Source organism: Nothoprocta perdicaria, unplaced genomic scaffold (genome assembly GCF_003342845.1).
Source record: "Nothoprocta perdicaria isolate Ctin4 unplaced genomic scaffold, notPer1 scaffold_4, whole genome shotgun sequence".
NCBI lineage: Eukaryota > Metazoa > Chordata > Aves > Tinamiformes > Tinamidae > Nothoprocta > Nothoprocta perdicaria.
The window spans coordinates 1273164-1300888 of NW_020455643.1; the positions used below are offsets into that span (position 1 = coordinate 1273164).

The following is a 27725-nucleotide window of genomic DNA, read 5'->3' on the forward strand; positions in this document are numbered from 1 at the left end:
TTGCAAGTCACAGCAGGAGTTCCCAGTTCAACGCAGAATTATCTTCGAGTTTCAGAAGGTGTTTTTAGCAAAACCCCTGCTTTCAAATCAGCCATAACCTTAGTAAATTAATCTTATTCAGTCAGACGTTTTTTATGCTTAAAATATTCCGAGAGAAAATATTTTAAAATCATGTTTGACAATTCATTTCATCCAATTTAGCTGGATGGAGATGTTTGGGAATAAATAGATATTTGTTTCACAGACCTACAGCGCTCTCTTCCAAGAAGCCCGATTAATAGCTTTGAAATAGCATTCCCTAAAATCCTTGAGACAGTAAACAGCTTTGAACCAGTAAGCTTTTAAACGGATGGGGGTAACTAATGGTGCACGTGCACACCCTCGCTCCCACAAACCCAGCTCTGTGTTGAACTAGGTGCCTCTCCAAGCGGCTGCCAAGCAGCCCAGAGTGGCAGCTCATTCGAGAGCTGGAAACCGCTGGTGTGAGCAGGAAAAGAGCCGCGTGGGCAGCACATGGAGCACTCGAGGAACAATCCCGTGTGTAGGAGGGATCAGAGGACAGGCTGGACAGCCTTCAACGTTCAGCTCCTGCTCGTTGTCTTTTGGCCACTGCAGTTATCGTTTTTGTTGGAAATGCTGCACTGGAAGAGCAGCTCGTGTATTTATTTATTGATTCTCAAGTAAGCTGATATGCAGAAGCAAGGAGGAGATGTTGACCGATTCTCCTTAATTTAAGTCAGCATAAAAATGCCACTGTCATTACTGGCAATGAGATTGGGCCTAATTCCTCATTGCTGAGGACTTTATGACTTGCACAGCTTTAGATGCACTGAGAGAGAGAGAGAGAGAGGAGCAGAAACCAGGAAAGAGAAAAGAAATTAAGAAAAAGAAAAGAAACAAGGAAAAAGAAGGCGGGGGAGAAGAAGGCAGGACAAGGGAAAGAAAGGTTTGTTTTTCACTGTATGAGTACAGTAAAGATTTGTTATAGCTCTTGAAAAGATCTTTGTAGAACAGCTCTAAAGTCCAGTGCAAAAGTCTTCTGCCACGCTTACTTTCTTTCAGAGAAAAATCGCTTACCTTCTGGTGTGGAAACGTGCACTGGATCATGGCCGTTTCGAAGCTGTGCGTCCCCTTGAGCTGCGTCTTCTCCCACAGGGCCTTCAGGACCTGCACGGGACTGCTCTGTGTGGACAAGGGCTCTGCAAACAGGCTCTGCGGAAGGTGTTGAGAACAGCACTTCAGGCCTTTTTCACGTGGTCATTAACAAACAGCATCTTGTGCTTATTTCATAACGGGACAGTCATGCAAAGTAACGAGGAGTGAGTTCATTTCTCTGTGAGGAGTGACAACAGATCCATATGCACACAACTAGATAAACCCCCAGATATTTCCTTGGCTCTTAGGGGGGTATTTTCATTGTGCATTACATATCCTTAAGATTCCTGGCTCACTGGAGGATGTACATCAACTACTACCAGGCACAACAATTGCATGTTGTGTTTGCGTTTAAACGCTGTCTTAACACAATGTTAGTAGTGCTGGCTTCTGTAAGCACCCGGCAGCAGAGACTAAACCATGAACCAGGGGCCAGAGGAGCAGGATTTTAACCAACAAATCTGTGAAATCAAATATCACCTTGCAGAATCCTCTCCCTGAGGTCTGCCCTTGTTTCCCCTCTGCTCCTCTTGTTAATAACCATTTAGCTGCAAGAATTGAAGCTGTGGATGTCCCTCCACACAGACCTCAAGGGGAACATCCTCCCCTTGCCCGTGGCCAAAAGCTGCTCTGCTGAATGATCTGATGATCTGCAGCTTCACACCTTCCACCCCAGCACCGCCAAACACGAGGTAGCTAGGCACTAATATTTGTAAAGTTAAATGGAAAGCAATGTGGTGAAATTAGGGGTCTGCTCTGGACACCTGAAAGAAAAAACCTCCTGCAATGTAGGAACGGAAAAGCTATGTCAAAGATGAGGTACAGCAGCTGGCAAAAAGATGAATAGAAATATGGTAACTTGCATGGAAATCCTTTGAAATCATATGTTATTCTTTTGACTATGAATCTATGACAAATCTGCTGAAAGCTACGTTTTTATCACTAGCCTTTCATTTAACTTCTTATTAACACACTATAAAGATATTTTATGTCAAATTTATCTCTTGTGCAATTTCACAGATTCTATATCCCAGGGCTGAATTTAGCACATTGCATTTAATTTAATCATAGTTATATTTCCAGGACATAAAAGCTTGGGGATTTCAAACAAAGGAGAAGCATAAATTACCCTGCACTGAATGCACCCGGATGCGCAGCAAGGTTGAACACTCCTTTCCATAAAGGAGCATAGAGGAAATGCTGCATCTGCAGCCTGTTTGCAAAGACACAAAACCGAACCGTGGTGTTTCCAGCTTGTCCTTGGGCTGGAATCTAAGGACTTTGGTTCTGCTACCACAAAAAAACAACTGCAAATTTTCTGTGTATTTGTGAAGGAAAAGGGCTGCACCTTGAGCCTGCTGGAAGCTCTGCCAGAGAAAGGACAACGAGGTTTGGTCCCACACTGCTTCTTTTTCAGACTCTGCAAACCCTTTCAAGCTGCTATATTTAATAGAAATTCCCCCAAAATTGCAAAATCACATCAGCCTAATGTAATGTGCTCTTTCGGTCACAAGTTTAATAATAAACCTGTCCACTTCCTAAGAAATCATGTGGGTCAAAAAATTCGCATTACAGCACTAGATTATAAGCATATTTAAACAGATTAGCTATTAAAACACTTTTTTCCCCCTAAGTGTAACATTAACAATCTGGAGGTGCCACTCCTTTGTATTGCACACACCTGCTGAAAGAGAAACATGATGTGGATCCACAGCGGAGGCTGCCGGCTGACGAGGGTAAAGCTGGATTTACTGTACAGGCAGTAATGGCCCTTCAGGGGACAGCTGAAGAACAACTTGGCCACGCAACTTCTAACAGTATCTAAAAATAAACACACATAATATTAAAATCAGCTACATAAAAGAGATCGATAAATCTAAGCTAATGCATGTGCAATCACGCGGTGCTTGCGGATATATTCCTCCCAGTGGTGTATTTGCTGGTGCCCAACCATCCTCCCATTTATCAGGCACAAATAAAAGATTCTGGGTAAACTTTACATTCTGTATTGCTGTAATTCCTGCTCCAAGGCAGAAGGTGCAAGACCGCACGATCAGGCCTTAGCACTTACCTTCTTTTTAAGAAGCTCTCACATAACTCTCAGTCAGGGGTAAAGCAGGGTGGTTAAAGCAGAACCCTCCTCGGAGCGCACTGCAGGGGCTGCATCCGAACGGTGCCGAGCAGAACAGGACAACAAGACCTGAGCTGAGGACAGCTCTGGAGACAGCCCCGAGCACTTTGGAGAGTCCTGCCCAATTCTGCTGCACTGAGCAGTAATTGGGAAAGAAAACGAGCTTAGACGCAGACCACAGAAACGTGACCCCCACACGCAACGTGCCACCCCCTGCTCTGCTTAGCAGGAAAAAGGGCATAAAATCCATGGGTTTTGGAACAGGAACCGTGGGGAAAAACTGAGTTAATCCCAGCTATGCAAACCAGCAACCTGACAACGAAGGGCTAAGGAGGACTTGGGGAATTTGAAGTGGCTCCTTAGACCACGAGCCCTATTAAAGCACAAATCCTAAGCGATGCCTCCAAGGAGGTTGTTCACAGGATACACACATATACATACAGACATATGTATACATATGATCATATACACGATACATATATAAATGACCTTCCAGTATACACCCAACACAACAGGTACTTTAAGATGCCTTTTTTGCTTTGCTGGAACACACACACTGGAGAACAGCTGAGCTTTAAGCAGGCTACGCTGTGTGCTTTCCCCAGCCCCTTGTTGCAGGGCGATACGAAGCACACGGACCCTCTGCAGGCCGGGCCGCTCTGGGGCACTGGAGCGGCGCCGACGGAGCAGCGCCGACGGAGCAGCGCCGACGGAGCAGCGCCGACGGAGCAGCGCCGACGGAGCAGCGCCGACGGAGCAGCGCCGACGGAGCAGCGCCGACGGAGCAGCGCCGACGGAGCAGCGCCGACGGAGCAGCGCCGACGGAGCAGCGCCGACGGAGCAGCGCCGACGGAGCAGCGCCGACGGAGCAGCGCGAGGGCAGCTCGGCCCGATTTGCCCCGATTTGCACCTGTGGGATTCAGGACTTGCAGGCCAGACGCCAGAGCCCGGCCCTGGCACCCGCTCTCAGCGGGGAGCAGGTCCGGGGCTCTGCCAGGACAGGGCAGCAACCCAGCTGCTGGAGAGCAGGACAGTGAATCACTGGCAGGCTGGAATAAGACAGGGAAAAAACTCAATTCCCGTTACAGGAAAACACACGCGTAAGTGAGGAAAACGCTTCAGCATTGCACAAAGCTGCTGATGTAAACATCAGGAGGGGACGAACAAGACGTATCCAGCTGGACAGCGCAGGGATCCTGTGGGATCCCTCGGGTGCCAGGAGCAGTTTGGAGGCGAGGAGCACAGCCAGGACCCCACCGTGCGCCCCGGTCCCGCCTCTCCACGCTCAGCCTTCGCAGCAGCGTGTGAAGCGGGGACAAGCCCGGGGGAAAGGGAGCGGGAAGCAGCCCTGGCCGCAGGCTGCAGACGGCCGCGCTTCCCGGATCCCCGCGGAATCCCCACCGTGGAAGCGCGGAACCGCTTGCTCCGACTTCCTCATGGAAAGGAAGATGGATTTAGCTCCGGAGGAGCTTCCAGGAAAGCAGCGAGATACAGCGCATACGAGAGTCCTGTCAACAAAAGTCAACAGCAGCTTCCCCAGCACAGAGCAAATTCTGGCAAGTGCCCGTAATTCAATGTTGACTTAAGATTCTTTTGATGTGATTTAAAGCAACAAAGTCCAAATTACAGCAAAGATGGATCTGCAACTCTTTAAAATAATTGGTCAAAAGTATGCAAGGGAGAAAGGAAGGAAAAAATTAACTAATTTCCCTGAGGACATTAAGCTTATTGCGCTGCTCACATTTAAGCTACACATTTGCGGCCTTTAGAACCAGCTTTGTGCTTCAGAACCTATTGTCACTTCCACAAGCAGAAAGCAAATGTGAAGCGGGGTGTCCAAGCCAACTCCGCGTTAGCAGCCGGTCCCATCTGACCTGCATTAGGATCATGGAAACGCTACTTCTACCATTGCATTTGTCACTCTAATAGCACTTCTATACTAACCGCGCTCAGAGAAGCTTCAAACGCAGGGGGAAATCGCACAGGGAGCGGAGAGTGAGCTGCCTGGCGAGCTGGGGAGCGCCAGCTCGCGGAGCTGGGCGATGGATGTATTTGTTTTCCTTGCACCAGGGAAGTTCCTTGTACCTGGCAGTACGTCGGGAGACGCTACCCTGGAAGCAAAGGGGGCAACAAGGCGGTGTGAGGCCCCCGCCGCACCCCCGGGAGCTCCTGCTCTCCTGGGGAGAATTAGGGGCAGAATCTAGCGTTCCTGCGCCCCGTTTGGCGGCGGAGCAGGAGCCGCACTGCTCCGCACGGCAGGGAGGCGGCGGCTCCGGACGCCGTCAGCGCCGCTGCGCCCCGGGACGCGCCGCCAGCCCCGCTGCAAAGCGCTTTTATTAGGTGGGAAGCCCAATAAAACCACGTGCACACACACGGGAGCAAACGCTAAACGAGACATGCTAGAGCTCAGATTTTATATCCCCAAATCCCCTATTGCCCCAGATCTGAGAGACTCCCCAGGCTCCCAAGGAAACCCAGCTCGCGCTCACGGAACGCTTCCCAACGCGCCCGTTGGCAACTCTCAAACTCGTACCGAAATAACGAGCACCAACTTGTTCTTCTGCAAGAATGGGGGAAAAGAGGCTGGAATTCCTAAATTACCTGCTCAGGGGGCGTGCTTGGGGAAAGACAAACCACGAGCGCGGGAACCCGCCCGCGGCCGCCGCTCGCGCGTTTCGACACGCTGGCGCAGGCAGCAGTACCGCAGCCACGGCTTTGGGCAGCGTTCTGGGCATTGTTTGCTTTGCACAGGTCAGCCTTTACTTTTAATAAAATTTCCCAATAGGAGTAAAAGTATTCCCGTAAGTTTTCAAAATGAACCATAAACACGTAAGTAGATGGTAAGAAATGGCGACAACTTTTCAAATCCCACTCTCAAGCCATTTAGGCTTCCTCAGTTTCCTTGGCCTGATCTCCTCAGTTAAAGATGAGTATGCAAAATATAGACACATTTATAGGAGGGGGCAAAAGAGTAAATTTAAAGCATTTAGCTTCAAGAAACATCATTTTTTTTGTTTTGATTTTGACCCTGCAATCTGGCAGCTTACTGTGTGTGCCACAGCTGAGACTACGAGACCTCACTGCCACCAAATCCCCGTGTTTCTGGCGGGGCTGTGACCGCAACGGGGTTGCAGGGGCTCCATCTCCCAACCTTGCCCCTTGGACTCATTCCCTGCATCAAATGCTCTCCAGGTGAAAGCTGTATTTCTCTCTGATTTTTAAGCCAAGGAGAGGGGCTAGACCCAGCGGTCACAGCAGAAAGGTCCTGCTCGCTGGGAAAGTGCCGGCAGAAACTTCACCTATGGAATCACAGAAGTAAAAGCTCTTAGGTTTGTTATTATTATTTTTCCCCCCAGGAGAGCGATGATAAAGCCTCAAAGGAAATCAACGACCACATAAATGTATCTGCGGATCAGATTATTTCTCAATATTTAAACTGATGCTTCCAAATTAGGTGTAAAAGGCACATAAATTGCTGCTCTCTCGTATGAGAGGGCTGCAAGTTATGAGTGTGTCCATGTTCCTATTACTCTCCCTGCTGAGTTGGGAATTTCTCTGGAATTTGGTGATCCAGACCACTGCAAAGAGGCTCATCACTCTGAATTAGCACTTCCATTTTCGCGGTGTATTCTCACATTTGGGACGAATTTGAAAGCTAATACCAGTTCTATATAATAAAATGCCAACTAATAGTTTTTGGCGGAGCAAAACCCGAGTTGATTCCTGGAAACGGCGGCCCGAGGCCGGGCAGCTCCGCGGCCGCGGCGCACGAGCAGGGGCCCATCTGTTCTGCATCAGGCCTTGCCTTATGGAATGCTTACATTTATCAGGGGCAGGCACTGCAGGGGAGCAGGGATCTTTTCCATCTACTTCATCATGTGGCCCCAATTATCTCTCAGTACAGCACGAAACGTAATAGCAACCAGATTTCAGGCCAGGACGCTGCAACCTGTTTGCACAGCCGCCGCCGCTGCCTCCTCTTGCAGAGCCCTGTCATTAATCCTATAAACTGTTTGCTGTTTATATTTCTTCCTATAGAGCGACAAGGAGGCAGGAATGACTTGCCACTACAACGCGATTATAATATTATTTTTCACTGCATATTCAGGCGCTGCCTTTGGGAATTGCTTCTGATGTGGCTTCAGTGACCATGAATTGAGTGACACTTTATATGTCCCACAGCTCTAGTCTTTGCAGGAGGGGTCAGGCAGGCTAGATGTGCAAACCCTTCCGTATCTTCTGCATACGTATGTTATTAAATGTTGTCTTTCTGGTGGCTCACTTGCTCCTCCTGCCAGTTCCAAGGCATTAATTCTAAGCATTAATGGTACCATTTTCTCTCACCCATATAAAGAGGGGACATAACTGGAGAGGGAGAAGGGATCTGCCCCAGTTCCCAACCTGCTCCTGCCCGAGGCACACGCAATCTGAAATACTAAATACCGAATGGGACAACAGCCCTCGGGTCACAGCAATTTTTCAAAGCGTCCAGAGGTACCTACAGATAAACTGTTGCTGACTGATGACTTAGACTCGCCATGGATCCACCCTCGCAGTTTTTAACCTGTAAAAACTATCTCTCAACTCAGTCATACATAAATTTTGAAATGTGGTATGAAAAAGTATTATAGCCCATAGAGATGGAGAAACAGCCCCGAATGACCTTATAAATCAACAAGGAGACTGCAAAACACACCTCGTCAAGCAAAAATATTTTGCAAGGGCCATGAAATATATCCCAAATGTCTGAATCAATAGCAAAAAGGAAAATTGTGCAAAATATAGACAATGTTACGGAGCACAGGATGTAATCAAAGACACGCGGGGACTCAGGGGGTCATCAGGTCTGTCCCTTACCCCTGCTCACAGTCATAAATATCCAGGACGTTCCAGTTGTAGCAGCAGCAGAGCTGAATGATGGTCTAAGGATCAAGCAAGGCAGGGTTGAGAAGGGAAATGTGTTATTAAACCAGCTAATGTATTTGGGAAAAAAAGAAAAAAATGTATGTGGTGGGACACTAACTCCTCCTCATTCGTGTCAGACCTACAAGCCTTGTTTTGCCAGTGTCAGCCCCGACAGACTTGGGTTCAAGGCGCTTTTCGAAGTCCTCCGCGTCCTCCTTGGGCATCGCGCGCCTGTCAGTCCATCTGAGAAGCTTTTTCTGCCGTTTGAGCTGAATCTTTCTTAGAATTGGAGATCACTGTTTCTGATCTTGTCCAGAACAGGCTACTCCTCTCCCAGTCTTGCACACAACTGAAACCTCTGATCATGCCCTTTGAGTTTTCTCCTTTTTTGGTGAAGAAACCCAATATCTTCAATATTCCTCCCAATGTTTCCTTGACCTTTGAGTACCCTCCTTGCCTTCCCCCTGTTTCCTTCCACGTTCTTGCAGGATACCTGCAGGGCACGTTCTCCAACACGCAAGGGATCAAATAAAAGGCTGTCACTCCATAGGCAGCTGCCCTGCAGTGGCCGCCTTGCAGACGAAGGCTGCAACGGCAACGCTGCCTCCAGGCAGGAAACTCGACCAGGATTCAGCTAGCACTGGATGGAAGGGAAGCTCAAGCGAGTGTAAGAACAGAGTGAACCCACAGCAATCATTTCCCTTCTGCTGCTGTCACAGCCCCACGCTGCGATGTGGCCCAGGCACTCCCAGAATCAAGGGTGGTACCATTTTTAATCACCCCTGTGTGTCCAAATCCCTGAATCTGCCTCATCACGTCTGAGACCAGGTGCATTTCCAGCTTCCATAACGACCTGAGGCACTAAGCTCTGCTGTTTAATCCCCCATTAAGCGATACCTACCTTGTGTTCTGCACTTGCCTCCTGACAGCTCCGCTGGATCCTCTGGAGCAGCTGCAGAGGCAGGGCCAGGAGCTGCTGCCCCCCGCTCACCCCTCACGGGCACAGCACTTCAGACACCCCTTGCCAGACCGGGCAGCCCCAGGACATTTCATTTCTCCTCCCATGGAAGTTCCCATTAGCCTTGTGACCCTTCCCTGTGACAGGTCTACTTTGTCCTTCGGCATTCAGACCTCAATTAATTTAGAGAAGATGTAATGATGTTATAATGATGTCTCTATTTTCTCCTAGTAATTCTTGTCTACTTTGCTTTGCTTTTTCCTGCTGCTCAGCATGGGACTAAATGTCACCCGTGATTCTGTAATCCCGTACCTGGAAAACCTGCTGCAAATTCCTGGTTTTCACAGCTCCGTATTTTCTAGCCATCTTCTTTCAAAAGCGAAGCAGACACGCTAGCAGGAGGCTCGACACGGTGCAGCGCTCGGCGCAGTGCAGCAAGGACACGCTCGGGAGGGGTTTGTGCAACACGTGAAGCCCTGACAGCGACGGCCCTGCGCAACGGCACGGGCTGCGTTGCTCCCAGCACAGCAGAATGAGTCACCTAAATTTTATGTTCTGCACATGTGTCCTTACTCCAAGAATTTCCCTAAGAATGCTAGCTGAGAACTTCCAGGAAATTACAATAGCTTGAATGAATGTTGAAATAGCTATATGCTTACAGCACAAGCATACTAGGTGCTTTAGAAAGGAAGCTGAGCAATATATTTTAAAATATTCAGCATCTTATATTCAATTTTAGCAAGGCCAAAGCATTCAGCTCTCCAAGTGAGATCAGTCTCAAGTTTCCCGTGTAATTTTATGCAGCAGAAGTTACACAACTAATTCTACCAAACAGCTATTCCAAATAATAAACTGACATTCAAAAATCTGAGATAAATTGACATTTTTCGCAGAAATTTCTGCACAAAATAAACTTTTAAAATAGATGCTTGATGGGCAGAGGGACTATTTCTTGTAATATTAAGAGGCGATATAAGTGACTGGAAATTAAGGTAATTTTTGATTCAGCTACTCTTTATGTGAAGAGCAAGCAGTTGGACTGTAAACTGCTGACATCTCCCACCAAGTGGTTACCTGCACACAGATTCCTGTTGAAGTGATTGCTGTTCAGTGTAAGAAAATCTCACAACCCAGCCTAAATACTACTGCTCTGGAGAAGAGTTACAAAGATCCATCCTGCTGCCCCTCCTAATTAGCTTTCACACATTTGAAAATAAGTATCCAACGCTGACAAAAGCAGAGATCATTAAAGAACCTCCGGGAAGAGGTGAGGGACACTCCAACTCAAAACAGGGCACCGGGCTTCTCATTCTGGTGCCTTCCAGGAGCTTTTTATCAGGCTGGGATATGTGGAACTGAGATCCTTGACCTGCACCATCTCTGGCGCACACTGATTCTGGTAAGTCAACTGACTCAGCAGTATCATGTTAATGAAGCAGGAGACCCAGAGCTGGTGGGCTGACCCAGGAGGTGAAGGAGGAAGGTTAAGCATTAGCACATGCTGGAAATCCCTCTCTCATGTCTACCTGACCAAGTCCAAACCATGGCATGTCGGACTCCAGCTTTCCAAGCCCATTTAATGCCGGTCTGGTTCTGGCTCATGGCCACATACCCCCAGCACCCAACATGCAGACTGCCCCCGGGTTTTGACAACCCGAGCTAACAAGTCTGCCTCTTTAGCTCGCTCTGACACAGGGCACGGCTCTTTACTGGAGGGTTCTGTTCAGGTTCCCTGTATGACAGCCCAAAAAAAAAAAACCTCTTTGTGGTCATGGTCAGGGCAATACAGAATATATGAGGCTGCACTACGTCTCTGAAGGCAAAATATAAGAGTTTTGGGAGGTTTTAAAAAAAGCTGCTACTCATAAATGACATTGTTGTATAAGAGCAACGTACCTCCCCATCACGAGCACTCATGTGCCAGAGGATCTTGGTTGTCCGTTTTCCTGAACTCCGTGAAATGACTTTCACCATCATATTAAAGTCCTTAAAAATCTAAATATCCCAGCCTGCTTACCTTCAATAACACACTGATCAGGGATGGGAATTTTCCTCCCCATCTCCGTGACATAGGCTTTCACTTTGCCCAGGTTTTCCTTCAAGTGCAAGTAGAGCTTATCCTGGTATTCCACAGGACTCTCTATTGTCTCTGTACTTCCTTCTTGGACCTTTTCTTTAGCAGTCTCTGGCAGATTTTCCGATTCTGTGCAATCGATACTTTGGTGGGAAACCAAAGAATTTCCCAGTTGCACTTCTTCAGTATCCACGCTAAAAGGCAATTTATCATTTTCTTGGCTAATGTAGATCTCGGTGAAGGAGATACCAGCACTTATGTCCCCATTCTCCTGGTCTTGTCCACTGTCCATGCTTGCCCCCTTCAAGCGGACTGCATGCAAAGCGAGACTTTTGGATCTGGAAAGTGTTAAGGAGAGGAGAACTGGTTTGCAACAGAGGTAAGACAACAGAGCGTGCTGAGCAATCAGACAGAAACATCACCTGCACACACCCTCTCCCAAGTTACATCCATGCAGCTGTTTCAGAGCAGAATGCAGGGCTAATTTAGCTAGAGGCAAATACCTTTTCATAAACCTACATTTCCTATAGCAAAACTCAAGCCACAGATTTAACAAGCATATATCCCAACATCTGCATGCCACGGGAGGAACCAGTCGAGCTATCTGTAGGGAACTTAACAAACACAGCACTGGATTATGTGCTTTATTGATCACTTCATAAAAATGCTATCCAGCAGCAATTTAACTGAACGTAACCTGAAATAAGATTCAGCCTCCAGCTCCCCTATATGCTGAGCATAAAATTAAAGTCCCTGTATAGTGAGTAGGAAGGCTAGACGTGATTAAGACATTTTGATTTGCACCGGTTTGAAGAGCTGTGTGAAATGCTAAGCGTGGGTGAATATCCACGGAAAGGCATTTCTCCCCACCCGCCCTTTTCTCGGCATCCCTTTTTCCAAAGGGATCTCCTTGCTCCAAGGCACAGGGGGCCGGGACCCTGTGGGCCTGGCGTGTGTGCTGGCAGACACAGCTGGGGCCAGGAACATCTGGGCTGCACTGGAGAGGGGAGCAGGACATGAGTGGCAATGTCCCATCCGAGCTCCTGTTATCGGGACAGCAGGAATGCTGCAGATGCCATGTGGGAAGTTCTACAGCGGGAAGAGGAACCGCCTCTGTGAACCTGGGGTGCCCCAGTGGCCTAACGAATGCTGCGCGTACGATAAAAACGTTGACTCAAATGTCTGATATATTTTGCTAGCAAAAACACCCAAGAGAGGGGTAGCATTTCTAGCATTTTCTGTAGCTTTCCTTATTTCCTATTCCTCATGCTAATTTGGGGCACAGAAAAGGTTAAGTAAATAATTTAGAAAGATTTTATCCAGCCTTTAAATTCATGCATGTAAGACTCGGTCAGAATTAGAGTTACGATGCCCAGAGGTATTACCCAACAGGACTGATCTCTCAATGTTTGGATAAAGTTTCGTTACAAAACTGACATTCAGGAAAAGCACTCATGCGTTTTGCAGAACCATACCTGTTAAATCTCATATCCTTCCTTTCTTCTTTAGAAACCTGCCCTAAACTGTATCGGCGCACGGAGCCAGGAGTATTGTTGTCAACACTTATTTTTTCTTCAAAAGCCTGGATTTTGACTTGCAGCTTTTCATCTTCTTCTTTTCCGTGCATAACAGACTTTAAATCCTCCAATGGTACCGCAGGCTTCGTTTCGGCATCACTTTCTGTCCTAGGGAAGTAAAAAGCAAAGCTTTAGCTCTGGTACACTCTGCTCAGGGCGATGCTGACACTGCATTTCAGCCTCTGACCCACAAAACATATCCGGTAAAATAATTATGTTTCAGCAGAGATTTTCTTAGCAGCTGATTAATCATTTTCAGAAACATCCTTTAGCTCAATGTCTCTGACACCCAGATCAGAAACAGGGAACCTCTCTGAAATCACTGCAAGTTGCATGTGCTCTATCTGCCTAGGTAAAAACCAGCTTTTTCCTGACAGCCCTGTGGGAAAAATCTCTTGGAGAAAAGTTTTTTTTCACTGAGCTCAAGCCCTTCTTCCAGGCTTACTGAACAGTGACTTGTGACATTATTTTCATAAATGAAAAGCAGAGCTAACTGCAGAGTTTGTAAGAGTTTGTGGTTTTAAAAGTCTCACAAAAGTATGTGCAGCCTCTACTGAATTCCTGTACTCTGGGCTAGGCGGAGGGTTTGCAGGAGAGTCCCAGGATAACAGGCCCGTGTCCAAAGCCCTGGAAGGCCCGGAGATGCTCCCAGGCTGGCAGAGGAGCCACACTGGATGCCAAGGTCACCTTTCCCAAAGCAGAATTCCCAAACCCGAGCGCCGTGCAGGCGAAGCTCCCGTAAACGCCGGTGGCCGGGTGCCCACGCATGCAAGCAGCCCCACGCAGGGGCTCAGGACCACTGGATATCAGGCCAGAAGCCTAACGCCTGTGCTCTCTCACTTGAGAACACGGTGGAAAAGACAAAACCACAAAATTTTGTGTGTTTTTAGGCCAAAGGAAGGGGAGCCTGGTGGGAAAGGCCAAGAAAGCCGGGAGCAGCGTTGGCTGCTGCGGATGGGAGCAGCCTGTGCTCTGGCTGCCAGTTCCCAGCGCCCGGCGATCGCAGCATCCGGCTGCCCACGGGAACGCAAAGCGGAACTAACTATTGCATCCTAACCATGGCCGGGCACTAAATGAGGCTCATTCGGACTGGGCAGCAACCAGAGCCAGAAGGTTCCTACAGAACTAGGTGGGTTTGCAACACGTAGTCATTTCTTTTTAATTCTACCCACAGTTCTCAAACAAGCTCATTTTGCTTCCGACTAATTTTGGATAGAGACTTTTTGGTTTTGTTTCTGCTTTTTTTCCCCTAGAAGCAAACTTCTGAATGGCCAGATCTGTAACGTCTGAATATGGAAAGCCACAAATGAGCAGCATCTCAGCAAGTCCTGCTCACAGCTGGGAAGCCTACTAAGAATTTCCAAATATTGCAAATCACCAATTGTGGAAACAAAGAATGCTGGAAAAACAACCACCAAGGCTAGTGCCTCACTAAATGCACGTTTCCATTTGTTTTGATAAAGGAAGTTCAGGATATTTCTCCAGAGAGTTAGCAAGTTTTGTCCTGTTTTGTTTTTAATTTAGGCAATATATTAACACGGCAGAACATTCTGAAAAAAGATATTCTTCTGTAATAAAAAACCTCAGTGTGACCTTTACTGAGAAATCTTTCTGGAGATGTGGGACGAGATTTAATTTATTAGAATAATGTCACTCCCAAATCCCTCTCAACAGTGCTCTCTTTGTGGGAGCTAAGCACTAACCAAAATAACTGCTCCACATCCATATACATGCACATAAACCCTGGCTACAGAGAGCGCATTGACGGAGCCATCGGGTTTATGAATGGCAGACCCAAACCAGCAAGGCCCGCTGATATTTGGAGTAAGAAAGGGCTTTTATAGCAGCACCTTTCTCCCCAGCTTTCTCCACTCACAGCCTTACCCCAAGGATAAGGGATAGGGATGGATTTTGCAGGCAAGAGAGCACCCGTTCCCAGGAAGCAGAAGGGCTAAGGCCACGGGAACCATCCCGCGGCACCTCCACCCCACGCGCAACGGGGAGCCTGGCGGGCCCCGCGGCCGGCCGCCCCTTCCAACAACAATAAAACAAACTATTGTTTGAAATCTTGGCAAAACGGGGTTAGCACATTGCTGAGGTTGCTGGAGTCGGATCAGCTTACACCAAGGCCCAGGCTGTTTCTGGGAGGAAAAGGATGCAGAAACCTATTGTGCAATCCTGAAGAGCTGGCCTGCAAAAGCCCCGTGCTGCTACGGCCACTCACTAGTCCTCTGCTTTTAAACTCTCCGGTGAGACTTACCAGGCAAGCGAGTCAAGAGGGACACTTTAACTTGAAGGCTTTTTCCTCGGTCCCCCAGCTCTGCTACAACATCAGCAGCCGGGCGCTCCAAACGGGCGAGAAGCAACACAAACACAAACCGTGGGAGACACCCGGCCGCGGCCAGTGCGTTAGCTCTGCGCGGAGGCGGCACGAGCGGAGCAAGTGCACGTCCCTGGGCTCAGCAAACAGACACAGCCACCTCCTCCACTGCGAGGTACGCGCAGATTTGAGCGGAGCAAGAGGCAGGATCCTTTGGGACAGACAGACTGCTTCTCAAGGACAGCGGAAATCTCAAAAACTCAGCTATGAAGCCTATTAAGAACTTCCAAATAGTCCTCAAAAACAGCTACAAGAATGCAACTAGCCCCTAACCCACAGCCACGTTCAAGGCTGAGATGCCACACGCAACTGAAGATGTGTCCTCGCGCTGAGCACAATGCAGCTTACAGGCTCTGTAAGGGCAGGTCACCCTGACGCGGACCCGTAACAGCCTTAATAGCTGGTGACAAGGGACACGGATGGCGGAGCACAAGAGAGCACATGAAGGTGACCCAGCGCATCCCGAAGGGGCCGGCACATCCCTCCTGCTCCGGCTTCCAGCCTGCGGTGCCGCGGAGCAGAGCGAGGCCCGGCTGCGCTGACCCCCCTCGTGGGACCTGCGCTGGTCCCCAAGGGCACAGTCACGTCACCCCACAGTCCCAGTCACGTCACCCCACAGTCCCTCTCACATCACCCCACAGTCCCTCAGGGATGCATGGAAGTCTTAGACACTGCTACAGCTCTCTTCACCACTACAAATGCTGATTGAGAGGAGGACAAATACTAGGGAAAATGAAAGGCATATGAATGGCAAATGAGCACTAAATGAAGCCATATGCCAGACCTGCCCTCCTCTTCCAGGAGAAAGGATAATTTCATCCAGTCCCTACGTTAAAGGGAATAACAACGGGCAGAGTCTATTGTGCTTTGTTCTTACCCAAAATGAGGGCTTGGAAGTGTCACTGGATTTTCCTTCTTTCTCTCCTTCCCTTCCTTTAACTGGTCAAATAGACTTCCAGGTTGGATCAGTCCATTAAAATTCTGTGTTTTTTCTTACAAAACACCTCTGAGATTGAATAACTTGCAATTTTGTGACAGTAAGGGGCAATACTAATAGAGTATCACATGGCTTTAATTATGCTCTCCACTACATGCATGCAAAATTCCCTGTGTCAAAGGAATCCAGGCCAGCAATCACTCTGAAGAAATCAGTTTCTTCTTATGTAAACATACGATTCTGAAAGGAATGGTTATAATCTAGCCACACATTTTCAAGTCCTGTTTTCCCTTCACAGCACAAATATGCTGAATAGTTGCTCTTTAGAAAACAGTGCAGCTCAGTCAGCAGGGCAGCTATGGAGCTGCCGACTCTATCTCCCTGCCTGCGTCTGGCCTCATCTCCCTTACGTTAGGGCAAGTCAAACGAAACTCCAAACATTGGGAAACTCTTATTTGAGCCTAAACTGTTGTCTCTTGAGTTATTCTTGCCTGGTGTCATCGATACTATGATATAGGTCTGAAATGTAAAATCAAAGGCAAACCTAAAACTGTAATTGTGGAAAAAAAAAAAAAAAAAAAAGTGTTTTACTTTGATTCTTTTGAGCCATGTTTTCAAAGTGCTATCAACAGCAGCTGAAATGCCACGGGTTTGATCTGCAGCCCACTGAAATAGTGGGAAATCCTTCCGTTGCCAGAGATGCAAATCCTGCCTGGCTTCCTTGCGCGGGCAGCGTGATCCGCTGGGAAAAGCGGAGGCCGTGAGTCCGAAGGAGCCTTTCCTCTTTCCTGCTCCTCCACGGAGCGATGGGTGCTGCTGCATCCCCAGGACGTGCGCAGGGAGGCTCCTGCTCCTGCGTGTCACCTCCGTGTCCCCCAACTGCCACCTTTCGCCCCCACGTGCCCTGAGACCCCGACCTGCTTCATTCCCTGCAGGAACCCCCTCGGCTTTCCCTGCACCTACCTTCCGCACGGCAGCTGTTCCGGGAGCACGGAGGGGTTGTAGCTAGAGGCACGCGGGGATCCAGAGCCAGAGGATCAGGCAGATGATGCAGGAGAAATGAAGGGGCAGATGGAAAATAAGGAGGAATCCTAGAGCTGCTGGTTTGAAGGGATTCAGGCCCCGCTGCCAGACCCAGGCGGACACCGTTCCAGCCAGAAACGGCCCCACACAGCGATTTGTCACCCCCATCATCATCAAAGAGCAGCAGGTTTTTGTTCCTATCACCTCTGGCTACGCTCGGACCAGATGTGTGGCACAAGCAGCTCTATCCCATGCACTATCTTGTCTGGTAAAAGCAGCAATTTACCCAAAGAAATGTTAAAAAACACAACAACAACAACACACTGTGGCCACCTTTCATTCTGAATTCTTTCCACTGCTGACTTCAGGCCAAACTCCGTCCTTACTTAAAATGCATTAAAGTCTGAGCAACTCCACTGAAGCCCCGGGGTGATTTTGGTGCATTTTTTGGGTCTTCCTTCTGCATTAGTTCGGAGTTTGGCCTTCAACCCCATGGCAACTATCACGTTTCAAATCCAACAGTTGCATTTTCATTCACCTATAGACATAGTTACGGTCAAACACCTCACTCAGAAGCAAATGTAATTAAAACAAGCAAAAAGTCTTTCCCTTCATGCTTTGTATAACCAGCAGAGTTTTTTCTGAAGGAAAATAAGGACATTTAAAAAAAAAAAAGACTCTGAAATGTTATCATTTCCTCCCTCTTCTTTCCCCTAGACTTTCCACTCAAATGATCATTTTGGATACGTAAGCACACACCCGTGCAGGTGAAGCAGTTTCTAGTCCTCAGCAAAGCAAGTCCTTAACAAAGTACGATTTTAGACAGAAATAGGGAAATATGTCAGTAGAATTTTAATGAAATCCTTCCAATAATAAATCATTCCAATAATATAGGACAATTTTCCTTTCTCCTGCCCCCCTTAAATAAGTGACAACAGGCACACTATTTAGTTGAACTTGCTTGGCAAATATGTATGTCATTTGACCTAAAATTTTTCCACTATCTTCAATAAAACTTAATAAAGAGTGAGTTCTGAGGCTGTATTTCAGCTGAGATTTTTGCCACCAGGTGAAGTTTGTGCGTGGCTTATGGCCTTCCTTTAAAATGAGTCAGTATGTCAGGACTCCTCTCTTTTTTCATTGTTAACTCTCTCCAGGATACCAACTAATTGTTTCTCAAATGACCTCAGTGTTTTGGCTCCAGCTCTACGAGCCTGTCTCCGAGGCTATCCTTCATGGTTATGAGTTTTCTGACATCTGTGTTAAATTTCTTCACAGAATTACTCTACCATTGTGTCCTCCTGACCTATTTCAGGATACACATTGCTAATTATAAAGCTCTCCCTAACTGAAAGGGACTACTGTGTCATATATCTAAATAACACTTATATTCTTACTGTGACAAATGCAGCAATGCCTAAGAAACAAATCCTTATAAAGCTGAGTGACCAGAACATCTTTTTGTACAAGTTTGAAAATATTTTTCCATTTTTTTAAGCAAGCCTGTTGCTCACTGCCCAACGGCAGGGTTTCTGCTGCGGGATGCTCCGAGATCCTGCCGTGTGATGCTGGCCTGCAGCACAGCTACAATTTACTGGCATCCCTTAACTCCAGCCCCCTGCCTTGGTGCAGCTCATCCTAAATCTGCATTTGAGCATGTATCTGTGTTACTCCCCCAAGACAGTCTCTACTACATGTTTGCAACTGCTCTGCACTTACCAGTCTCCAGGTACACTTAACATAAGCTGAGTCTGCCTCTCCCTCCTCACACAGCCACGGAAACGGCGCTTTATGGTCAAAGAGCACGAGTTTACCTGGCTCGCGGGGCGCCGTCCTGCTCCAGCTGCCGGCTCAGGAGCTTGGCTATGGCCGTGAAGCTGTTGCTCATGCGGTAGATATCTCTGCTCTGCGTGCCCAAGATGCCAGAGAAGGTGTCGGTGAGGTTCTTGATTTCCAGCAGGAGAATATGGTGAAAGGAGTGCTCCATGTTGGCCAGTTGGTTCACCAAATACATCAGACACACTCTGGCTTGCTCCTAGGCAATGCAAAGAGGTGAGAACAGCTCTGAACAAATGCAAAAGCCCTCTGCCTCTCGGAGCCTTTCTCCTCGCGTTTGTAACTTGCCTGCTGCACATTTACGTTCTCCAAAGCATCAGCACCGACACAAGCACCTTGTGATCGGCCATGGGGCTGCCCTCAGCCCGGAGGAAACGCTGGCGCCTGGCTTAGAAATCTGCATCTCACACAGCAGCATGTGAGCTTTTTGCTTTGCATTACAGCCTCGCTGTATTAGCAGGCTCACTCGCAGCTCGTGGCGGTGTCCAAGTTGCCCTCCGCACCATAACTGCGGATACCCACCAGTTACCAGGCGGCTGCCGGGAATTCTGCCCGTGCCACTCGTGTCAGGGGCACCGAGGGGAGACGTTCAAGCAAATGCCTTGCAGATTCCAGGCCACGAAGCACTTACTGGTCGCAACTGCCTTTTTGGGCCTGCTTGCCGTTACTGATGGTCTATATTTAGCAGTACTGCCTCCAAGTTTATCCTTTCTGCTGCTGCCCAGAGCCATTGGACTCCTTTGACCTGGTGTCCTGCAGGTGGAGGTGGGTGGCCACGCAGGATCCTGTCACACATGATAAGCTGCTCACAGCCACATCCATCACCTCCCACACAGCACCCATTGGATCTGCCCCCCGCAGGGAGAGCATCGCCCACCTCTCTAACAGTGAGGCCGAGTTCACTGTGAGCTGAGGTTAAAGGGGCTGTTTCACATCATAACATAAAAAATTCAAATCAAAAATGCTTCAGCATCTCTCCCTGGCAAGTGTGAGCAATCTCAATTCCAACTATTCATGTACGTACGGGAATTAATTCAGATACTAAAATATAAACCTGGGTCTCTCTTGTTTTCTTATAATTGCCCCAAGTGGATTACAGTCCCCAAGCCTAGAGACATCCAAGTGGGAAAGGAGCAGAGGGAAGCAGTCAGCTCAGGAGCTGGGATCAGGCAGTTTCATCCACCGGCCTCACTGCAGAACACTGCAAAACCAAGGGCAGCTTCTGCCTTTCAGCCCCATGCTACAATGCAAGCAAAGGCACTGCAGGAAAGCACAGAAAATCTTTTTCCCAGAAGCCAGCAGGGAAAAAGAGGGAGCCACGTGCCATACACACACTGCAGGGCAGGGGCAATATTACCTGTATCCTTCTGGGACCGCGAAACAGGAGAAAAAATTGCTGAGAGTTTAACTCTAGGTACAGCTGGGCCATAAAAAACACTGGAGATTTTGGCAGGACACTGCCTAAATATCACAAGCGAGGCTTTTTTTAAAGAAAAAAAGTCAATTCATTTCAAACAAAAGAAGATCTGCTGCTCTGTGCCATGACAAAGATAAATGGGAAAAGTGCAGCAGACAAATTGCTTCCCTTCAGCCATATGGGGGAAAACTACAGATACGTCTGTGTTTGGGATGGCGCGGGGTGATGGAAAGCTCCATTTCCTCAATGGTTTGACAGAGCTGGACTTTCTGGTACATATTCAACAGTTTATTTGGGAGACATTCCTCTCTGCGAGAGATAAACACAGGCTCAATTAACATTTAAAACACATTTTTGTTTCCTAAACAAACTGTGTGGCAGACGTAACTGGAAGAGAGGTTTCGACCATTTTCATGTCACTTTGATCCAGCTGGACCCTCTCCAGCCAGGCTCAAATGCTGCTACTCGCCTGCAGTGGGGTAAAAGAACAATAAACTCTAGAGAGTAATATAATATGTGGCTGTTCCGCAAAACAAAGTCACAGCAGAACAGCTCAACATGAAAGCCATCATTATCTTCGCCACAATTTTTATTCCCTAAAATTCAGAAAGCCTATCTGGACATATATAACCCACTGCTATTTTAAGAGTGCTTATTTTGTGTATTCGCATGCCTTATCATAAGCATCTCTTGTGTTTCACAGCATGACTTTATCTGTCGGGGGTAAAGATTAAAATATGGGCAATGAGGTGTGGCAAAATACTTTGCTTTGCCTTAAGAGCAGGAGACTATAAGAGAGATCAATAAGATTTCAGAAGAAACTCCGATTTCCAAAAGTTTCAAAAAGCGTAGCTATTACAAAAAATATTAAAATGCCCATTTGACCTATGCCCCATGATGGTGTTTTGCTTTGCACAAATTTATGATTAAGGGACAACTTCTTATTTCAGCTTCACCCATGAGACTCCCAGTGACATCAGGAGAAGGGGGGTGGATAAACAAGACGGCGCCTTGAAAATCAAGGGATGTTTTTTCATCCAGCGCTCTCATCTCTCCAGGGGTTCTGCCTGGACTGCCAAGGTGGAGAAGGCATTTTAGGAAGAGCACAAGGGGCTGCTCCTAGAAGCCAGCAGAAGCTGTTTCCTGCTCACAGCTGCAATCTGTATTGGAAGGGGACAGCCCTCAGTCCTTCCCACCTCCTTTCCCCAGGTAAACCTCCCAGTAAAATAAAACGTGAATACATAGAATTGCAAGGTTACCGTTATTGTTTTGCTCTGCAGTTATTTTGTTCGGCTCCAGAGGGGCCTCCTGATGTTGATTCGTGCCTACAGGTACCAGCTAAGAGTGTGTGTATAACACAGCTCCACTAGAGTAAAAGGGAGGGAGGGAAAAGCAGCATTTTGGGAAGGTGTTTCCTGGAAAACGCCACAGCGGTGGCTGGGAATAAGGACAATCCCAAGGGCACAGGTGGGCAGGTAGAGACAGGCTGCTCCGCCTCGCCGAGCCATCCACCACCGCACGGACACCCAGGTGACACCGGAGGCAGTGCCGGCTCCCGGACACGGCACAGGAAGCAGGCAGGAATTGCTCACAGATGGGAAGCGGGCTGCGTGTGTCCATGTGGACCTCTGGGGCTCCTGGGTGATGCTCCTTGCTCCGTGGCAAACAGGGAACCCAGCCCGGCTGCTGAGAAAGGTAAATCCTGCCGGGTGGCCCAGCCACCGTGGCACTGCAAACCCAACATGAAATGCCAAAGGAGGGACGACTCCTCTTGCTGTAGCAGGTGAAGCCCAACAGGAGCGATGCCTACTGCATATTCATCTGTTCAGAAAGGCACTCAGTCTGACCTGTACTAAATAACCTATTCTCATACACCCGCTGTCTCCTGCTCCCTCACAAGTCCCTCAAGGAGACTATCAATTCATCCTCAGAAGCAGTTACCGTGTCCACAGAGCTTCACACGCAGACAGGACCAGCACTGGGTACAAGCAGTGTTTAATTCCTGTGGTTTTGCAGGGATTTCTAACTCCTCAACAACATTTACTGTGCCAAAGAACCACAGCGAGGAGGAACTCACCTCCCAGCCCCAACCTCCCGCTCCCGAATCCCAGAGGCCACAGCCGGGATCCTGCCCACTCCTATCTGGCTCCCCCACCCCACAGCCTCCCATGTTAAATTTGTGCAATTGTCAAATTTAAGAGTATTACTGAGGCAACCCCGAGCCATTTGGGGAGTCGTGCAAAGGAAGGTTTTCCCCTGAACTTCCCTGCAGGACGCGTTCTGCGTCCTTAGCAGCACAGAGCTGGGCACACCACAGCCTGAGGCCCCATGGGAGCCTGGCTGGGGGGGACAGCAGCTTGTACCTGAGCGCCTGGGCCACGTCCAGGCTCCTGCGCTGCACCTTTGGGTGCTGGCGCGTCACTCGTCCCTCTCCGAGGTCTCCAGTGGCTCCCTCCTCATGGAACAGGTCCATGGCTCGATGAGGCTGGCAGCGAGTGGCCCCGCAGTGTGCGGGACAACCCGGATCTCACACAACCTTGGGGACGTTCAGGGACCAGCCCTGCTTCAGGGCCAAGAGAAACTGTTTTCTCTGGAAAGAAAAACCTCTCTGGAGGTTCCGATGCCACTCATTGCTGCGCACATTATGATCTGTATCTCAACAACCATAAACAAAAGCAACGGTCACTGCAAAGGCAGAAGACAAATATGTGGAGGATTCTCCCCTGCACAGCAAAACTCTGCCATTTTTCTCCCCTCCTTCCTTAAAACTGGCTTCTATGGGACCCAAAGGAGTAGGCAGGACAGCTAAAAGGTCCGATCCGAAAAGACAAAATCTTCAATAAAATATTTACCCAATAATTACTCAATAACCCTTATCTGATAAGTTAGGGCATCCAAGGTCTAAAATTTATACAGAATTGTTAATTTATATGAAGTTACTGTGCCTTGCCTGCTGAGCAGAGAACGATCTGCCATACGTTTAGCCATAGGCCAAACAGTTTCCCTTGGGGCAGGGAAATTGCTCAAACCCGTTCAGAGCCCTGCAGCCTGTCTGTATGTGGGACCCATGAAAAAGCAGCAGGACACGATGGCAAAACAGGTGAGGACCACTAAGCAAAGGAAACTACCTGCGGAGGGAGGTGGGAAGGGAGAAGACAGAAAGGAAAAAAAAGAGAAGCCAAGACCGACTGGTGTTTCCTCGGGGTCAAAACATTGCTCTTGTACTCAACCTTCAATAGACAGTTCAGGAAAATAAGATTTAATATTTTAGAACACTTAAGAGAATCAATGAGCCAAGTTCGATTTATACACAGGACCAATTTCTGGAGCCTTTATACAGACAAACTCCACTTGACTCTGTATGTTTTGCCTGAGGAATTGCTGAAAGGACAAGGAAATTGCAAGATTCGCTTTTTGCTGAAATAAATTATCCAAGTTACTGTGCTATAGGCATCACCGTCACACTTCACTAAGTGTTTATGCTTATTACATAGCATTCATTTTCTAGATAAATAATCAAGTTCTGCCACAGACTTAAAAATGTAAATAATGTACCAGAAACTCTTTGAATTCAGGAGAAAATTATTCCGAGTTTACAGGCCAGGGCACTGCAGTCTATGAATAGTGGTGAGCATACAGCCGGAAACAAATAGAGGAACTCCTTAAAAATCACCACGTGCCATAAATACATGTGATGAGTTTGGTGTCCTCAGGACACCTGGAGTCTCAAAGTCTCAATAAGACCCTTTGATGGCACAGGGGCTGGGGTAGCTGGGGCTTGGAAGTCCATTGACTATGAGTCACTGCACAGTCAACCTGAAGAGAGACGGTGACACAGATGCCACAAAGCGACCGGACAGCAGCGTTTCCTTCTCAACTTACCTCATCAACACGCCCAACAGCTCCGAAGATCTTGGCCGTCTGGCCAATCAAGCTCGGAAAACTCTCACCAATTTCCTTCAGCATTGGAAGGAAAGCGGCTAAGGCTGTGGGCTTGTAGCTAGAGATTTCTGTAAGTATGTTTAAAATAACGTCGCTGTAATTAGGGTTTCCTAAGTGTCTCATTAGAAATGGAATACACTCTTTAAGCACCTATTAAAAAAAGCAGAGAGAGAGAGAGAAATGGATTGAGCATATAGGTAACCACAGGAGGTACAGTACATTGCAGTGACAAAAACAAAACTCTAGAATTTGATTTAGGAAGATATTTTTCCAGCCTCACTGACCTTTGCAAAAAGGTAGACCTGAGGTCAATTGGAGTTCAGCTCAACATATGGAATAAGGGTAAGCTGTAGCCCTGAAACATTGCAGTTATGCATATATAAGCAAGTTAATGCCCAATTGCTTAAAAAAAAAAAATATAAGACCAAGTATTTCCTCATCAAGTATTTCCCTTGCTCTGGGCCAGTCCTACACTTCATCGATTCAAACAGCATATGAATTAGTCTTCCCCAACAATGCAGTGAATTAAAGTACAAGTAGAAATGTCTGGTTTCTCCCAGGAGACTGAACAACGTGACAAGGTTAATAGCTAGAACAGTCCAAAAAAAATAAAATAAAAAGGAGGAAGGAGGGAAAGATCCTCAGCAGCCAGCAAATGGTGCAGACAAGTTGTCATTTCTTGGAGCAACAGTTTCCAAGAGGCTGAGGAGCCTTAAAATCCCGTAGTAAACAGAAGGTAGATTGTCAACTACCTAACCCTGTTGTGAATTATTATTTTGCATGTACACATACACATATATACACACATATTTATATATACACACCAATACACCTCCGAGCTGTGCAACTGTTGTCGCCTGCACAAAACATCATCACAGTTACAGAGCATAAAGTGATCCATTCTTCAGCTGTCTGTTTTGAGACTTATAAGTCTCAGAAAAATGATACATATCACTGGCAAAATACTGAATTTGGGTGGCCTGAATAAACTGTTAGTAGTAATAAATGATAATATTTAGGATTTATGCGTGACACAGACACAAAGCACAGCAAAAAAATGAAATAATTTAAAACTAATGAGGATCAAGGATAAATATTAGCATTTTAATATTACAGATAGATCCCACACCCACCAAAGCCAAAGGGAGTCTTCCCACTAATGTCAAGGGCTTTGGGGAATGTTCTGACCTATGTATTTCTTGGTTTACAAATGTGTGTTTTGCAAGGCCAGAATCCTCTTCTACAAACACGTCAGGCACTTGGAAGAACTTAACACGCCTGCTCTAATCAGTTCTTGATTCATTTTAATTCTCCTTGATCAATTATTTAATATAATTATATATATTTATTTATAGATGTTTACATATATATCCTAACAGAAACATTCAGCTGGCAGAAGAACAGCCCAAAAGGCAGAGAAATCACAGAATCCCAGAACGGTTGAGGTTGGAAGGGACCTCTAGGGATCATCCACTGCAATCCCCTGCTTCAGCAGGGACACCCAGAGCACGGGGCACCCAGTCACATCCAGGTGGGCTTGGGAGATCCCCAGAGAAGAAGCCTCCACAGCCTCCCTGGGCAGACTGTGCCAGGGCTCAGGCACCCTCACAGCAAAGAAGTTCCTCCTCATATGGAGATGGAACTGCCTGGCTTTTCACTTGTACCCATTACCCTGCTTCAACCAAACTTTTTGGTTCAGCTGAGTTATTGCAAAGTTCTCCTTGTGATTTAAGAACTGGACTGGAATTGAAGAATTTGCATGGAAATAAAGTGGAAAAGCACTGCCACGTGTGCTACGGGACTCCATCCTGTCCTGAGAGACATACAGGTACCACCAAACTAACCAAAACAAACTAAACTCCTCCGAGAAGAGGTGTAACGTGGAGCTGTGCTTTTTCCCCAAATATAGTTTTACCTCAAGTTCTTTCTTCCTAGCCAACGTCTGGAAGAGCCTTAGAAGGTGGTGGTGCTCGGCTTGGTCCAGCTGAGCCGTGAGCGCCACGAGCTCCCGCAGGCGCTGGCTTATCGGCTGCGGTCGCTTCTCATACAGGGAGGGCAGGACGCGCAGCAGCATGGAGTTGCCTGTGGGGAAAACAAATGAGAAGCCATCCAGAAAGTCACTGCCCCGTAACTGCCTGTGTCAATACCCGAAAGCCAGAGAGGCTCTCGGGACGTCAGCTCCCGTCCGGAGACACCAGCTTCTAAGAAACATCAGCACGAAGCCAGGCAGGCATAAAACTCACTGCAGAAAAACGCACGTGGGGCCAAAAAGCCTAATAAACAAATAACCTAGAAAGAATTATTTGAGGTATAACAACATGGGAGTAGGAAATATTTACCATTAATTATAATTTTCAGTCTTAAGTACAAAATTGCGTACTTGTGGCTGCTTAATGAGTTTTCAGATTTGGATGATATTCCACAGAGGCTGAAACTAGACTAAGTGTGACTTAAATTAATCAAAAAAAGAAAAGAAAAGAAAAAAGCCAGAACGTACATAAAAGCTGGATTTCTCCTTTGTTGAGACTCAGACATTTAAATTAACTAACCCTCATATGGAAAGAATAGTTAGTTATTAAGAGAGCTAAATATGCATGACAGTAAATTTGAACATAAATAGTTAAGGATGTCATTTCCAGGAATAGAAGGGAGCCAGAGAGAGAGTCAATTGCAGACAGAGATATGCAAACCCCTCTCACACATTTTCTTAAGATGTCTGCACATAATTCAATTTGAAACCCTGGCTCATACCAAAATATATAACTTCACATCGCTGTACATGCCTGCCTCAATACATTTAAGTTTCACTTGAGCAACATATGGAAAACATCTGCCTGGTGCTGTGTAGTATGGATCATTTTTGTAAACCCTTGGAAGTCCTTGCAGTCTCTTTGGATTTGGTTTCCAAGAGGAACAAGCACTCCGGCCTGCTGCTTTTTCTCTCATTTAAATCCGAGCCCCGCAATTTTGGAAGATAAACAGGTCACTTCATGCATGGCAGGAGGAGGATATGGGGGTCAGACTGGACCACATCAAGCTCAAGCCAGACATAGAAAAAACACCCTGGGACACTGCTAGGTCTTGCAACCTTTTCTCTAGTAACCAAAATATAATTCTAACCAGGCTCAGAAAGCTTTCAGGCAAGCCAGCTTGTAATGACCCTTGAGGGGTCCTTATACTTCGAAGGAATGAAGGAATTCAGCCAGCCCTTCGCATCCTATTCCGAAGCTCTTATTTTGCTCGAATAATCTGGGGCTTCTCCTTGCAGACAGCTCTGAGCCCCTCCTTGCCACCAGGGCAGCACCAAAGGCCACAGCAGGGGTCACATCCTGACATCATTCACATGGACATGGAGAATTTCCACATCGTTCTAATCCATAAATACCTACA

General features: G+C 47.4%; 1 protein-coding gene across 3 annotated transcripts in view; it reads right to left on the reverse strand.

Moving 5' to 3' along the window:
• Positions 1-27725, reverse strand: part of VEPH1 (ventricular zone expressed PH domain containing 1) — a 59625-nt gene that overhangs the window by 13731 nt on the left and 18169 nt on the right. Inside the window, exons 4-11 of one of the 3 annotated variants that reach the window (XM_026045356.1) lie at positions 26251-26417; positions 24276-24485; positions 18955-19175; positions 16084-16095; positions 12699-12908; positions 11167-11561; positions 2837-2976; positions 1078-1212 (exon numbers count right to left, since the gene is read on the reverse strand). In XM_026045356.1, coding sequence (XP_025901141.1) covers positions 1078-1212; positions 2837-2976; positions 11167-11561; positions 12699-12908; positions 16084-16095; positions 18955-19175; positions 24276-24485; positions 26251-26417 — 1490 coding nt within the window. The remainder of the gene's footprint in view (positions 1-1077; positions 1213-2836; positions 2977-11166; positions 11562-12698; positions 12909-16083; positions 16096-18954; positions 19176-24275; positions 24486-26250; positions 26418-27725) is intronic. The other 2 variants (XM_026045355.1, XM_026045357.1) reach the window with 2 other exon arrangements.